Source organism: Procambarus clarkii, chromosome 84 (assembly GCF_040958095.1).
Source record: "Procambarus clarkii isolate CNS0578487 chromosome 84, FALCON_Pclarkii_2.0, whole genome shotgun sequence".
Taxonomy (NCBI): Eukaryota; Metazoa; Arthropoda; class Malacostraca; order Decapoda; family Cambaridae; genus Procambarus; species Procambarus clarkii.
In genome coordinates, this window is record NC_091233.1 from 15,114,432 (window position 1) to 15,131,864 (window position 17,433).

Genomic DNA, 17,433 nt, shown 5'->3' on the forward strand with positions numbered 1-17,433 from the left:
TAGGTTTGAGTTAAAGAAGGAGTGAAATGTCTGGCTGTTCATATACAAGAGAACTGTTCCTCATTTTGCAAATGGCAAGCGAGCATTACTTTGCCAGACGTAAGAGCACTTTGATGCTCCTAGAATTGTAAGTACACTGTGATAGTAATCTGTTAGTGTATTGTAATGCAAGGATGTTCTATTTATACTTAGAACTGGCTAGTGGCAATTTAATATTGTATTAGAGATTCAAGTGGTTACTGTATGATCAATTGATCAAGCAAGCAGCAAGCCAAATGTCACAGGTTGCTCTCTTGTGCTGTTATTACTGACGTAGATGTTCACCCCTTTTTTTATCTCCTTCTCTCTTTATTCTTTAATAAACCAGATAAGTAATATTGTTATTGTTCTGTGCCACTAGATGTTCTGTGTATTTTTGTCTGTGCTCCCTAGTCAGATACTTTGAGCTCCAAGTGTTTAGATCTTTATAATGACTAGCGAATATTTTCTGCTATAGTGTTATTAAACTTAGTGGACTGTGTGGTCCCTTAAGGATAAGTAGACTTTACCACTAATTTGCTGTCTGTACATCTCGTTTCCTGTCTATATGAAGTCAGAGAGGTAACGTAAGATAGAGGTGGTAAAGTACTTCTGTTATATTTGGGGTGGCTTTGGGGGTTACAAAATTACATTAAGGTAAATTTCAACTGAAGTTTCCATCACTCCTCTTGCATTGGGTAAGGTGATCTGCTCTAGACAACAGACCATTATTGTTCCTGTGATTACTGGGAACAGTTTTCCCCAGGGGCCAGACCATTCCTAACCCCAGTAGGTGGAACTTCCTTACTTTGATTAATACCCAACAGAGCCCACACCATAACAAAGAGCTCATTGTATATGTATCAGTCGTCATCGGTTATGATGCAAGATAATACCAAAGAACTGGTGAATGTCTCATAACCTAAAACTTAAATACTTAATCTAACATAGCATGTTATAAAAATTATTGTTTTAATTTACCTATTGTTTTGGCCCAATACACAATGTCGTGCGTTGAAAGGTAGCTGATTTATAACGAACCAGTATTCAACGCTTGATTTACAACCTTTAAGACGACATAACCGCATGTCGACACAGGATGTCAAGCTCACTTGGCTGATATGTGTCCAGTCCAAATTCGTTGTTCAGCTAACTTAACACTTGTTTTAGTATAAAGGTTTAGTCTATTAAATGAATAAACTCATATCAATTTAATTATTCTATATTACCCATTTAAAAATTTTAAATTTATGATGTGACTAACAAGTCAATTCCTGTCTAGTTGAATTTATAAATATAACCCCCCACCCAAACTAGTGAGAGTTTATTAGTGGAAGAATTATCTTCATATAGTCAAATTGCAAAATAAATAATTTAAAATTAAAATTCAACATAAATAATTAATCAATAAAATTTTTCAAATATTAAAATTACATCCTTCTGGTAAATTTCTCACATGTTTCTTAGGTTTGGTAAAGTAAAATCAAATATTTGTACTCTAATGTGTGATTTTAAAACTAGATATAATTATTTTTTTTAATATACAGAGCTGAGTGATAAAATATGGAGCTTGTTACTGAGGAATCTACTTCAAACAATACATACCTTCTCCGGCTGATGAAAAAGGAAATTCGCACAGGGCGAAATGAATGTGGTCACAAGCCAGGTCATTCATGTAGTGATGGTCATTTGAATAAAGCTCAATGCAGGGGCCGTCACCACTGGGTTGGTGAAGGGTGTATGTTGCGCCCCAGAAAGGAGTGCCCATGGGCACCAACTCCCCTGATGCATACGTGAATCTGCCTGTGTTGTTGTCCAACATGCCATCCATCCAGTAGGAGTTGGAGATATCTCCTGTGTAAGATCATCTTGTTATTCTTAGGAAATATTTAACGAATGCTAAACTCTTCACTAATTTATCATATCCTTTAGGATGAAGAAGGAAGCTGAAACACGAAGAGAGAATATATGCTAGAATTTACACACACACACACACACACACACACACACACACACACACACACACACACACACACACACACACACACACACACACACACACACACACACACACACACACACACACACACACACACACACACACACACACACACAAGGAGGAGATGGCTATCCCGGGCTGTGAGGGTTTCAGAGACTACATAGCAGGCACCATGACAATGGGAGGACCAAGGATAGTAGTAGCAGTAATATATAATCCTCCACCAAATGACAGAGGAACCAGTCAAGAGTACGAAAGCAACAACATGGCAGTTAACACTATAATTGAGAGGGCAGCCTCTTCTGCCTGTAGAAATAGATCCCACCTGCTCATCATGGGGGACTTCAATCACGGCAGGATTGATTGGGAGAACAAGGAACCGCATGGAGGCGAGGATACGTGGAGAGCCAAACTACTGGAGGTGGCGACTAGAAACTTCTTAACCCAGCATGTCAGTGAACCCACAAGGATGAGAGGAAATGACGAACCAGCGAGACTCGACCTGGTTTTCACCCTGAACGACTCTGACATAAGAGAAATCAGTTTTGAGGACCCAGTAGGAATGAGCGACCACAGTGTATTGGTGTTTGAGTACCTGATTGAAGAAGGGTTATTGAACTCGAGGAGGGATACCAAAACCAAAAGATTAGCATACCGAAAGGGAAACTATGAGGAGATAAGAAAATGCCTAGCAGATATAGCATGGGAAACAGAGCTCAGGGAAAAGACGGCCCAAGATATGATGGAATACATCACGCGAAAATGCAGGGACGCAGCAAACAAGTTTGTCCCAGTCCAAAAGGAAAACAGTGAAATGAAGATGAGAAACCCATGGTTTAATCAGAGATGTAGGCTAGCTAAGCAGCAAAGTAAAAGGGCATGGAGAAACTATAGGAATAACAGGACACTGGAGAGCAGAGAAAGACACCAGAATGCCAGGAATGAATATGTTAGGATGAGAAGAGAGGCAGAAAGACAATACGAAAATGACATCGCAAGCAAGGCAAAGACTCAACCTAAATTGCTGCATAGCCACATCAGGAGAAAAAAACAACAGTAAAGGAACAGGTTATGAAATTAAGGTTAGGGGCAGAAGGATTCACTACAAACGACAAGGAAGTGTGTGAGGAACTGAATAAGAAATTCCAGGAGGTCTTCACCTTGGAGCAAGGAGAAATCCCAGAGATAAGAGAGGGAATAGCTAACCAGGAACCACTGGAAGAGTTTGAGATTACCAGCGGGGAAGTAAGGAAGTGTTTACTAGAATTGGATGTGACAAAGGCTATAGGCCCAGATGGAATCTCCCCTTGGATACTAAAGGAAGGAGCAGAAGAACTGTGCCCCGCTCTCCATGGTGTATAACAAATCACTGGCAACAGGGGAACTGCCAGAAATTTGGAAAGCAGCTAACGTAGTCCCGATATACAAGAAAGGAGATAGACAGGAGGCATTGAATTACAGACCAGTGTCCCTAACCTGCATACCATGCAAGATGATGGAGAAGATTGTGCGAAGAAAGCTAGTGGAGCACCTGGAGCGAAAGAACTTTGTAACACAGCATCAACATGGATTCAGGGATGGCAGGTCCTGCCTCACAGGGTTACTTGAATTCTACGACCAGGCAACAAAAATAAGGCAAGAAAGAGAAGGGTGGGCAGACTGCATATTTTTGGATTGTCAGAAAGCCTTTGACACAGTGCCACACAAGAGGCTAGTGAAAAAACTGGAGATGCAGGCTGGAGTGAAAGGGAAGGTACTCCGTTGGATACAGGAGTACCTAAGTAACAGGAGACAACGAGTCAGTGTGAGGGGTAAGGTCTCAGATTGGCGAGACGTTACGAGTGGAGTACCGCAGGGGTCAGTCCTTAGACCTATACTGTTTCTGATATATGTAAATGATCTTCCAGAGGGTATAGAATCGTTTCTCTCAATGTTTGCCGATGATGCAAAAATTATGAGGAGGATTGAAACTGAGGACGATAGTAGGAGGCTACAAGATGATCTAGACAGACTGAGTGAATGGTCCAACAAATGGCTGTTGAAGTTCAACCCGAGTAAATGCAAAGTAATGAAACTAGGCAGTGGAAATAGGATGCCAAACACAGGATACAGAATAGGAGATGAAGTACTTAATGAAACGAACAGAGAGAAAGATCTAGCAGTTGATATCACACCAAACCTGTCTCCTGAAGCCCACATAAAAAGAATAACGTCTGCGGCATATGCGAGGCTGGCTAACATCAGAACGGCGTTCAGGAACCTGCGTAAGGAATCATTCAGAATCTTGTACACCACATATGTAAGACCAATCCTGGAGTTTACAGCCCCAGCATGGAGCCCGTACCTTGTCAAGCACAAGACGAAGCTGGAAAAAGTCCAAAGGTATGCCACTAGACCAGTCCCAGAACTAAGAGGCATGAGTTACGAGGAAAGGCTGCGGAAAATGCACCTTACGACACTGGAAGACAGAAGAGTAAGGGGAGACATGATCACAACCTACAAAATCCTCAGAGGAATCGACCGGGTAAACAAGGATAAACTATTCAACACTGGTGGGACGCGAACAAGGGGACACAGGTGGAAACTGAGTACCCACATGAGCCACAGAGACGTTAGAAGGAACGTTTTCAGTGTCAGAGTAGTTAACGGATGGAATGCATTAGGCAGGGATGTGGTGGAGGCTGACTCCATACACAGTTTCAAATGTAGATATGATAGAGCCCAGTAGGCTCAGGAATCTGTACACCAGTTGATTGACAGTTGAGAGGCGGGACCAAAGAGCCAAAGCTCAACCCCCGCAAGCACAAATAGGTGAGTACACACACACACACACACACACACACACACACACACACACACACACACACACACACACACACACACACATATATATATATATATATATATATATATATATATATATACATATATATATATATTAGTATATTTTGGTAGCAGTCTTTCCTGTAGACATATATTAATAAATATGACCGAAAAAGTGGGATTAATAATTCTAACACGAATTTTCTCTATCTTTCTTACGTTTCTTTTCACTGTTGATGGTAATTCAAAGATCAATTCTCCAAAATTCAGTTTTATTTCTAGTCTGTCGCAACACTTGAGCGCGTTTCGTAAAACTTATTACATTTTCAAAGACTTTAGTTTACAAACACACAACTGAAACTGAATAGAGCTTTGCACATCTTCGAGTTTATATCTACATTTGGGTGAGGTGGATGAGGTGAAAACGAACTTTCAACAATGGGTATTAAATGGGTATTAAATTCTAACACAAGACAGAACACGAAACAATGGGTATTGAATGGAAGTAATTGTAGAAAGCCTATTGGTCCATATTTCTTGATGCTTCTATATTGGAGCGGAGTCTTGAAGTGGGTAGAATATAGTTGTGCATTAATTGGCTGTTGATTGCTGGTGTTGACTTCTTGATGTGTAGTGCCTCGCAGACGTCAAGCCGCCTGCTATCGAAATGTCAAGACACACAAGCCTGGAAACCCACTTCGGCCAATCATCAGCCAGATACCCACACCCACGTACAGACTGGAGAAACGACTCAACGGCTTGCTGACTCCTTATGTCCCTTGCGCCTTCAGCCTGAAGTCTCCAAAGGAATTTGTTGACTTGCTGCGGGGAACACGGGCCACAGGGATAAGAGCCTCGTTGGACATAGAATCTCTGTTTACCAACGTACCTGTGGATGATACAATCGGGATGATAGCCGACAGAGTGTACCGTGATCCGGCCTGTACTCCTCTTGACATACCAGAAAACAGTCTAAGGAAACTACTCCAAGCTTGAACTAAAGAGGCACCCTTCTTGAGCCCGGATGGACACATGTATAAGCAAGTAGATGGGGTCGCCATGGGTTCTCCCCTAGGTGTCCTGTTTGCAAACTTCTACATGGATACCATCGAGCAAAAAGTCTTAGTCAACATGAACTTGAAACCGGCCATATACTGCAGGTATGTTGACGACATTTTTACACAGGTAGCTGATGTTAGACATCTGCAGGAGCTGAAGGAGGCATTTGAGCAGAATTCTGTGTTGCGTTTCACTTACGAGATGGAAAAGGATGGGAAACTGCCCTTTCTAGATGTAACAGTCATGGAAAGGAGCGGAGTTTTCCACACAGCAGTCTACACTAAGGAAACAAACATAGGAATGTGCCTGAATGCCAACAGTGACTGCCCGGACAGGTATAAGAGGAGTGTTGTTAATGCTTATGTCGACCGTGCCCTCAGCCACAGCTCAGAATGGAAACAAGGCGACGAAAAACTCCCTACGAAGAACTGTAGCGTAAGGCAGGTCCTAGTCAACAACGGCTTCTCCAATGGTTTCGTCGAAGACATCATAAGAAGGAAAGTGAAACGCCATGCAACCTCTGAAGAAACAACTAACATAACACCTATACCCCCTATTAGACTATTTTACAGGAACTTCTTTTCCACAGCCCATAAAACGGAGGAAAGGGTCCTGAAAGATATTGTCAGTAGAAACGTTATCCCTACAGACAAAAATCAGAAGATACAACTGACGATTTACTATAAAACCAGAAAAACGGCCAGCCTACTCATGAGAAACTCTCCAGACACAAAGCAGAACGCTTTAACCAACGTCGTCTATGCCTTCAAATGCCCTCTTGGGGACTGTAAGACTCAAAAAAACCCAGTATATAGGCTAGACAACAACATCTCTTTCCAGGCGTTTAACGATGCATAAGCAACAGGGCTCCATTAAGGAACATATAATCTCTTCCCACAAACAAACCTTCACCAGAGAAATCTTAGCAAACAACACAGAAATCATCGATAGATACAGCGATAGCAGGCGGCTTGACGTCTGCGAGGCACTACACATCAAGAAGTCAACACCAGCAATCAACAGCCAATTAATGTACAACTATATTCTACCCACTTCAAGACTCTGCTCCAATATAGAAGCATCAAGAAATATGGACCAATAGGCTTTCTACAATTACTTCCATTCAATACCCATTGTTTCGTGTTCTGTCTTGTGTTAGAATTTAATACCCATTTAATACCCATTGTTGAAAGTTCGTTTTCACCTCATCCACCTCACCCAAATGTAGATATAAACTCGAAGATGTGCAAAGCTCTATTCAGTTTCAGTTGTGTGTTTGTAAACTAAAGTCTTTGAAAATGTAATAAGTTTTACGAAACACGCTCAACTATCTCGTCAGACTAGAAATAAAACTGAATTTTGGAGAATTGATCTTTGAATTACCATCAACAGTGAAAAGAAACGTAAGAAAGATGGAGAAAATTCGTGTTAGAATTATTAATCTTACTTTTTCGGTCATATTTAATAATATATATATATATATATATATATATATATATATATATATATATATATATATATATATATATATATATATATATATATATATATATATATATATATATATATATATATATATATATATATATATATATATATATATATATATATATATATAATGTCGTACCTAGTAGCCAGAATGCACTTTTCGGCCTACTATGCAAGGCCTGATTTGCCTAATAGGCCAAGTGATTTTCTTTATTTTCAATAAATCGTTTATTTTAAATATAATTATACATTATATTAGGAACATAAATTATTGATTTAGTTATGTTAGTTTAGGTTAGGTTAAGATAGGTTAGGTTAGGTAGGGTTCGTTAGGTTCGGTCATAAATATAAGTTAGTTTTAACTAAAATTAAAAAAAAATTAGCTTATACATAATGAAATGAATAGCTTTATCATTTCATAAGAAAAAAATAGAAAAATATTGAAATTCTAAAAAACTTGGCTTATTTCACAGATCGGGCCTTGCATAGTAGGCCAAGAACAGCGTTTCATACTCATGAAATGAACGATATGGTAAACAACACAGCTCAAATCCAACGAAATGTCACACAAAATAATTAAATCAAAATGAAAAAAAAACATCGATATATATGAAAATTAAATTTATTAATGAAATCGGAAACGTTGAAATGGAATCGTAACATATTTAGTATAGCGTGTTTGGCTTTTATGTGTAAAAAATGATGCTGTAAAAAAAAACATGTTTTTACCTGTCACAGGTGTGGCATCTATACATATAATCACGAAATGAATGGTATGATAAACAACACAGCTCAATTCTAATGCAATGTCACACAAAACAATTAAATCAAAATGAAAATAAATCAAAATCTAAATAAATTAAATTTGGCAATGCAGGTGGAAACACTGAACTGGGATCGTAACATATTTAACACAGTAACATATTTGATGTAAGGATCAAGCTGGTGAATTTGATGTAAGAGTTGCTCATACATGCAACAGATGGCACTGTTTCTTAAAAAAAAATGTTTTTACCTGCTACCAGTGTGGCATCTATATTTATACTTAGAAAATGAATGGTATGATAAACAACACAGCTCAATTCCAACTTAATGTCACACAAAATAATTAAATCAAAATGAAAATAAATTGAAATCTATGAAAATTCAATATATCAATGCAATCAGAAACACTGAAAAGGAATTGTAACATATTTAGTATATTGTTTGTTGCTAATACGTGCAACAGATGGCGCTGTTTAAAAAAATTAGCATGTTTTTACTTATCACAGGTGTGGCATGTATATAGTAGGTATATAAAAACATGCACATATTCGAATGGAACGGCGTGTCAAAATTTCAAAGCAATCAGTGAAGAACTTTTGGAGATTACAGTGAGTGTTGCTCTTTCCTCCATCAGATGGTGCTGTTTAAAAAAAAACGTGTTTTTACCTGTCACAGGTGAGGCAAGTAATAATTTAAGTAGGGATATAAAAACATGCGCCTATTCGAACGCAATGTTGTGTCAAAATTTCAAAGCAATCGGTAAAGAGGTTTCGAAGATTTCCCTCACATAAAAAACACTAGAAAAACAGTTTAAAAAAAAATGTTTTTTCCTGTCACAGACATGAGATCTATATAGTATGTATATAAAAACCTGCTCAGATGCAAATGGAACGTTGTGTGAAAATTTCAAAGGATTCGGTGAACAACTTTCGAATATTAGCGATTTTGAACAAACGAACATATACATTTTAATTTATAGACTTTCAGTACCTGGCCACGCGTTGCTGTGGCTCAGCAACACATGTGCGTTGCTAAGCCACAGCCACCTTCCCTGTCCCCGAGTCCTCCCGACCATTCCCCCCCTCACCCGTCTCCTCGGCCTCCCAACCATTCCCCACTCCACCGTCCCCTCATCCTTCTCACCATTCTCCACACCACCATCCCCTCTTCCTTCCCACCATGCCCAACTCCCCTGTCTTTTTGTCCTCCCCACCATTCTCCTATCCTCCATCCCCTCGTCGCCACCATCCCAAACTCACCCGTCCACTCGTCTTTCCCCACCATTACCCCCTCCCTTGTCCCCTCGTCCTCTGCGCCATCTCTTGCTTCCGTCCCTTGGTCATCCCCACCATTCCTCACTCCATTATCCGATGCCTTCCCAAATGGTGTGATGTTCCCATCAGAAAATTGGGAACATCAAGTGATCTGATGTTCCCATCACTGAAATATAAGAAAAACAGTTAAAAATGAAATAAAAATATGAAATTTTAAAAAAATAAACTATACTCATGTAATGAACGGTCTGGTAAACAACACAGCTCAATTCCAACGCAATTCACACAAAATAATTAAATCAAAATGAAAATAAATAAAAATCTATGAAAATTCAATTTATCAATGTAATCAGAAACAATTGAAATGGAATTGTAACTTATCTAGTTTAACATGTGTGTTGCTCTTACATGCAGCAGATGGCTCTGTTTTTCAAGAAAAGCATTCTTTTATCTGTCACACGTGTGGCATCTATATTTATACTTACAAAATGAACGGTATAATAAACAACACAGCTCAATTCCAACACAATGTCACAAAATAATTCACTAAAAAATAAAATAAATCGAAATCTATGAAAATAAAATTTATCAATGCAATCGGAAAAATTGAAATGGAAATACGTGACATATATGGTATATCGTGCATGTTGCCATTATAAGCAACAGATGGTGCTGTTTTTCAAAAACGCATGTTTTTACCTGTCACAGGGGTGGCATCTACATATTAGGTATATAAAAAGACGCGCCTATTCGAATGCAACGGTATATCAAAATTTCAAATCAATTGGTGAAGAACTTTCGGAGATTACAGAGTGTGTTGCTCTTACATCCAACAGATGGCACTGTTTAAAAAAAAAAGTTTTTTTTTCCTGTCACAGGTGAGGTACGTATACAGTAGATATATAAAAAGACGGGCCTATTTGAATGGAACGTTGTATCAAAATTTCAAAGCAATCGATAAAGAGGTTTCGAAAATTTCCCTAACATGAAAAGCACAGTTTTCAGAAAAAGCATGGTTTTTTATCCGTCACAGACGTGACATCAGTGTAGCATGTATATAAAAACCTGCTCGGAAGTGAATGGAACGTTGTGTGAAAATTTCGAAGCAATCGATGAAGAACTTTCGGAGATTAGCGATTTTGAACAAACGAAGATTTCCATTTTTATTTATATAGATAACACAACGTTTCGAACCTACATGGTTCTTTTTCAAGTGATAGGAAAGTAAAATGCATATTGGATTTATACCATTTGGTTGTCAGGTGTAGACAAATAAACCAATACAAATGGGTCAAGAATAATGCATAAGTGGGGAGACAAGTAAGGCTTTAAAGTTTGAAGAAGAAAAAAGCGAAAATAGGGTCAGATTTACTTACAAAGATTAATCATGTGTAGTGGGCAAAGCAAGTTGAGCAGTGTCTTCAATGTTGGCATTTTTATGTTCCGGTCTTGTTCTTACTAACTTCCTTGCTAATTTATTTCGATTAGTTTGTTTACTTTCGTTTTTTTCGGTTGTTGTATCCCTCGTGACCCTCAGAAATTTTGTTATATATATATATATATATATATATATATATATATATATATATATATATATATATATATATATATATATATATATATATATATATAAATATATATATATATATATATATATATGTCGTACCTAGTAGCCAGAACTCACTTCTCAGCTTACTATGCGAGGCCCGATTTGCCTAATAAGCCAAGTTTTACTGAATTAATATATTTTCTCTAATTTTTTTCTTATGAAATGATAAAGCTACCCATTTCATTATGTATGAGGTCAATTTTTTTTATTGGAGTTAAAATTAACGTAGATATATGACCGAACCTAACCAACCCTACCTAACCTAACCTAACCTATCTTTATAGGTTAGGTTAGGTTAGGTAGCCGAAAACGTTAGGTTAGGTTAGGTTAGGTAGGTTAGGTTGTGGAAAAAACATTAATTCATGAAAACTAGGCTTATTAGGCAAATCGGGCCTTGCATAGTAGGCTGAGAAGTGAGTTCTGGCTACTAGGTACGACATATATATATATATATATATATATAAGGCACAACTCTCCTAAACACGAGAGTCAAGTATACAACTTTAGAACACTTTCCCACCAGGAGACTCGAACCCTAGCCAGCACAGAAGCCTTCCAGCAACTGGCATAACAGGTACGCCTTAACCCTCTCCACCACCTGCTCAGACCCTTAAAAGAGATGGTAATTTCGGAGTATTAATACTCCGAAATTACCATCTCTTTTAAGGGTCTGAGCAGGTGGTGGAGAGGGTTAAGGCGTACCTGTTATGCCAGTTGCTGGAAGGCTTCTGTGCTGGCTAGGGTTCGAGTCTCCTGGTGGGAAAGTGTTCTAAAGTTGTATATATATATATATATATATATATATATATATATATATATATATATATATATATATATATATATATATATAATGTCGTACATAGTAGCCAGAACGCACTTCTCGGCCTTCTATGCATGGCCCGATTTGACTAATAAGCCAAGCTTTCCTGAATTAATATATTTTCTCTAATTTTTTTCTTATGAAATGATTAAGCTACCCATTTCATTATGTATGAGGCCAATTTTTTTATTGGAGTTAAAATTAACGTAGATATATGACCGAACCTAACCAACCCTACCTAACCTAACCTAACCTGTCTTAATAGGTTAGGTTAGGTTAGGTGGCCGAAAAAGTTAGGTTAGGTTAGGTTAGGTAGTCGAAAATAAATTAATTCATGAAAACTTGGCTTATTAGGCAAATCGAGCCTTGCATAGTAGGCCGAGAAGTGCGTTCTGGCTACTAGGTACGATATATATATATATATATATATATATATATATATATATATATATATATATATATATATATATATATATATATATATATATATATATATATATATATATATATATATATATATATATATATATATATATATATATATATATATATATATATATATATATATATATATATATATATAAGGCACAACTCTCCTAAACACGAGAGTCAAGTATACAACTTTAGAACACTTTCCCACCAGGAGACTCGAACCCTAGCCAGCACAGAAGCCTTCCAGCAAATGGCATAACAGGTACGCCTTAACCCTCTCCACCACCTGCTCAGACCCTTAAAAGAGATGGTAATTTCGGAGTATTTAAATACCACAAAGATCACCAACTCCCAAGAGCACTAGAGCAAGTGAGGGGTCATTTAGACGTTAATTTCATCAAGTCCCTGTTAATATGGGAAGACACAGTGTCTATGCTTAAGGCACAACTCTCCTAAACACGAGAGTCAAGTATACAACTTTAGAACACTTTCCCACCAGGAGACTCGAACCCTAGCCAGCACAGAAGCCTTCCAGCAACTGGCATAACAGGTACGCCTTAACCCTCTCCACCACCTGCTCAGACCCTTAAAAGAGATGGTAATTTCGGAGTATTTAAATACCACAAAGATCACCAACTCCCAAGAGCACTAGAGCAAGTGAGGGGTCATTTAGACGTTAATTTCATCAAGTCCCTGTTAATATGGGAAGACACAGTGTCTATGCTTAAGGCACAACTCTCCTAAACACGAGAGTCAAGTATACAACTTTAGAACACTTTCCCACCAGGAGACTCGAACCTGGGACTTAACAGGGACTTGATGAAATTAACGTCTAAATGACCCCTCACTTGCTCTAGTGCTCTTGGGAGTTGGTGATCTTTGTGGTATTTAAATACTCCGAAATTACCATCTCTTTTAAGGGTCTGAGTAGGTGGTGGAGAGGGTTAAGGCGTACCTGTTATGCCAGTTGCTGGAAGGCTTCTGTGCTGGCTAGGGTTCGAGTCTCCTGGTGGGAAAGTGTTCTAAAGTTGTATATATATATATATATATATATATATATATATATATATATATATATATATATATATATATATATATATATATATATATATATATATATATATATATATATATATGTAAATATAAATATATATATGTCGTACCTAGTAGCCAGAACGCACTTCTCAGCCTACTATGCAAGGCCAGATTTGCCTAATATGTCAAGTTTTCATGAATTAATTGTTTTTCGACTACCTAACCTACCTAACCTAACCTAACCTAACTTTTTCGGCTACCTAACCTAACCTAACTTATAAAGATAGGTTAGGTTAGGTTAGGTAGGGTTGGTTAGGTTCGGTCATATATCTAGGTTAATTTTAACTTCAATAAAAAAAATTGACCTCATGCGTAATGAAATGGGTAGCTTTATCATTTCATAAGAAAAAAATTAAAGAAAATATAATAATTCAGTAAAACTTGGCTTATTAGGCAAATCGGGCCTTGCATAGTAGGCTGAAAAGTGCGTTCTGGCTACTAGGTACGACATATATATATATATATATATATATATATATATATATATATATATATATATATATATATATATATATATATATATATATATTTTATATATATATATATATATATATATATATATATATATATATATATATATATATATAAAATTAGAGAAAATATATTAATTCAGGAAAACTTGGCTTATTAGGCAAATCGGGCCTTGAATAGTAGGCTGAGAAGTGCGTTCTGGCTATTAGGTACGACATATATATATATATATATATATATATATATATATATATATATATATATATATATATATATATATATATATATGTCGTACCTAGTAGCCAGAACGCACTTCTCAGCCTACTATGCAAGGCCCGATTTGCTTAATAAGCCAAGTTTTCCTGAATTAATATATTTTCTCAAATTTTTTTCTTATGAAATGATAAAGCTATCCAATTCATAATGTATCAGGTCAATTTTTTTTTATTGGAGTTAAAATTAACGTAGATATATGACTGAACCTAACCAACCCTACCTAACCTAACCTAACCTATCTTTATAGGTTAGGTTAGGTTTGGTAGCTGAAAAAGTTAAATTAGGTTAGGTTAGGTAGGTTAGGTAGTCGAAAAACAAATAATTCATGAAAACTTGGCTTATTAGGCAAATCGGGCCTTGCATAGTAGGCTGACAAGTGCGTTCTGGCTACTAGGTACGACATATATATATATATATATATATATATATATATATATATATATATATATATATATATATATATATATATATATATATGTCGTACCTAGTAGCCAGAACTCACTTCTCGGCCTACTATTCAAGGCCCGATTTGCCTAATAAGCCAAGTTTTCCTGAATTAATATATTTACTATAATTTTTTTCTTATGAAATGATAAAGCAACCCTTTTCTCTATGTATGAGGTCATTTTTTTTTATTGGAGTTAAAATTAACGTAGATATAGGACCGAATCTAACCAACCCTACCTAACCTAACCTAACCTATATTTATAGGTAAGGTTAGGTTAGGTAGCCAAAAAAAGCTAGGTTAGGTTAGGTTAGGTAGGTTAGGTAGACGAAAAAACATTAATTCATGAAAACTTGGCTTATTAGGCAAATCGGGCCTTGAATAGTAGGCTGAGAAGTGCGTTCTGGCTATTAGGTACGACATATATATATATATATATATATATATATATATATATATATATATATATATATATATATATATATATATATATATATATATATATATATATATATATATATTATTAAATATGACGGAAAAAGTAAGATTAATAATTCTAACACGAATTTTCTCAATCTTTCGTACATTTCTCTTTTCACTGTTGGTGGTAATTCAAAAATCAATTCTCCAAAATTCATTTTTATTTCTAGTCTGACGCGACACTTGAGCGCGTTTTGTAAAACTTATTACATTTTCAAAGACTTTAGTTTACACATACACAACTGAACAGAATTTACACATCTCCGATTTGTTTATATCTACATTTGAGTGAGGTGGATGGGGTGAGGTGGTAATAATAGGGTATTAAATTCATCAACACAAGACAGAACACGAAACAATGGGTATTGAATGGAAGTGATTGTAGAAAGCCTATTGGTCCATATTTCTTGATGATTCTATATTGGAGCGGAGTCTTGAGGTGGGTAGAATATAGTTGTGCATTAATTGGCTGTTGATTGCTGGTGTTGACTTCTTAATGTGTAGTGCCTCGCAAACGTCAAGCCGCCTGCTATCACTGTATCTATCGATGATTTGTGTGTTGTTTACTAGGATTTCTCTGGCGATGGTTTGGTTGTGGGAAGAGATTATATGTTACTTAATGGAGCCCTGTTGCTTATGCATCGTTAAACGCCTAGAAAGAGATGTTGTTGTCTTGCCTATATACTGGGTTTTTTGGAGCTTACAGTCCCCAAGAGGGCATTTGAAGGCATAGACGACGTTGGTCTCTTTTAAAGCGTTCTGCTTTGTGTCTGGAGTGTTTCTCATGAGTAGGCTGGCCGTTTTTCTGGTTTTATAGTAAATCGTCAGTTGTATCCTTTGATTTTTGTCTGTAGGTATGACGTTTCTATTAACAATATCTTTCAGGACCCTTTCCTCCGTTTTATGAGCTGTGGAAAAGAAGTTCCTGTAAAATAGTCTAATAGGGGGTATAGGTGTTGTGTTAGTTGTCTCTTCAGAGGTTGCATGGCGTTTCACTTTCCTTCTTATGATGTCTTCGACGAAACCATTGGAGAAGCCGTTGTTGACTAGGACTTGCCTTACCCTACAGAGTTCTTCGTCGACTTGCTTCCATTCTGAGCTGTGGCTGAGAGCACGGTCGACATATGCGTTAACAACACTCCTCTTGTACCTGTCTGGGCAGTCGCTGTTGGCATTTTGGCACATTCCTATGTTCGTTTCCTTAGTGTAGACTGCAGTGTGGAAACCTCCGCTCTTTTCCATGACTGTTACATCTAGAAAGGGCAGCTTCCCATCCTTTTCCATCTCGTAAGTGAAACGCAGCACGGAACTCTGCTCAAATGCCTCCTTCAGCTCCTGCAGATGTCTGACATCAGGTACCTGTGTAAAAATGTCGTCAACATACCTGCAGTATATGGCTGGCTTCAAGTTCATGTCGACTAAGACTTTTTGCTCGAGTGTACCCATGTAGAAGTTTTCAAACAGGACACCTAGGGGAGAACCCATGGCGACCCCATCTACTTGCTTATACATGTGCCCATCCGGGCTCAAGAAGGGTGCCTCTTTAGTACAAGCTTGGAGTAGTTTCCTTAGAATATTTTCTGGTATGTCAAGAGGAGTACAGGCTGGATCACGATACACTCTGTCGGCTATCATCCCGATTGTCTCGTCCACAGGTACGTTGGTGAACAGTGATTTTACGTCCAACGAGGCTCTTATCCCTGTGACCTGTGTGCCCCGCAGTAAGTCAACAAATTCCTTTGGAGACTTCAGGCTAAAGGCGCAAGGGACATAAGGAGTCAGCAGGCCGTTGAGTCGCTTCAGCAGTCTGTACGTGGGTGTGGGTATCTGGCTGATGATTAGCCGAAGTGGGTTTCCAGGCTTGTGTGTCTTGACATTTCCATACGCATATCCAGGTTTATATTCCCCAATAATCTTTGGCAGGTGGAGTCCAGATTTCTTGGCGTTCACAGTTTCGATCAATTTGTTGAATTATGCTTTCAACATATATATATATATATATATATATATATATATATATATATATATATATATATATATATATATATATATATATATATATATATATATATATATTAGTATATTTTGGTAGCAGTCTTTCCTGTAGACATATATTATTAAATATGACCGAAAAAGTAAGATTAATAATTCTAACACGAATTTTCTCAATCTTTCGTACATTACGCTTCACTGTTGGAGGTAAATCAAAAATCAATTCTCCAAAATTCATTTTTATTTCGAGTCTGACGCGACACGGGCGCGTTTCGTAAAACTTATTACATTTTCAAAGACTTTAGTTCACAAATACACAACTGATTAGAACTTACGTATCTCCGATTTTATATCTACATTTGAGTGAGGTGGGATTATATGTTCCTT

At 37.1% G+C, this 17,433-nt stretch overlaps 1 protein-coding gene across 1 annotated transcript in view; it reads right to left on the minus strand.

Moving 5' to 3' along the window:
• LOC123748325 (macrophage mannose receptor 1-like) overlaps positions 1 to 17,433 on the minus strand; it is a 418,517-nt gene that overhangs the window by 148,535 nt on the left and 252,549 nt on the right. Inside the window, exon 4 of the mRNA XM_069316575.1 lies at positions 1,624 to 1,872. Coding sequence (XP_069172676.1) covers positions 1,624 to 1,872 — 249 coding nt within the window. The remainder of the gene's footprint in view (positions 1 to 1,623; positions 1,873 to 17,433) is intronic.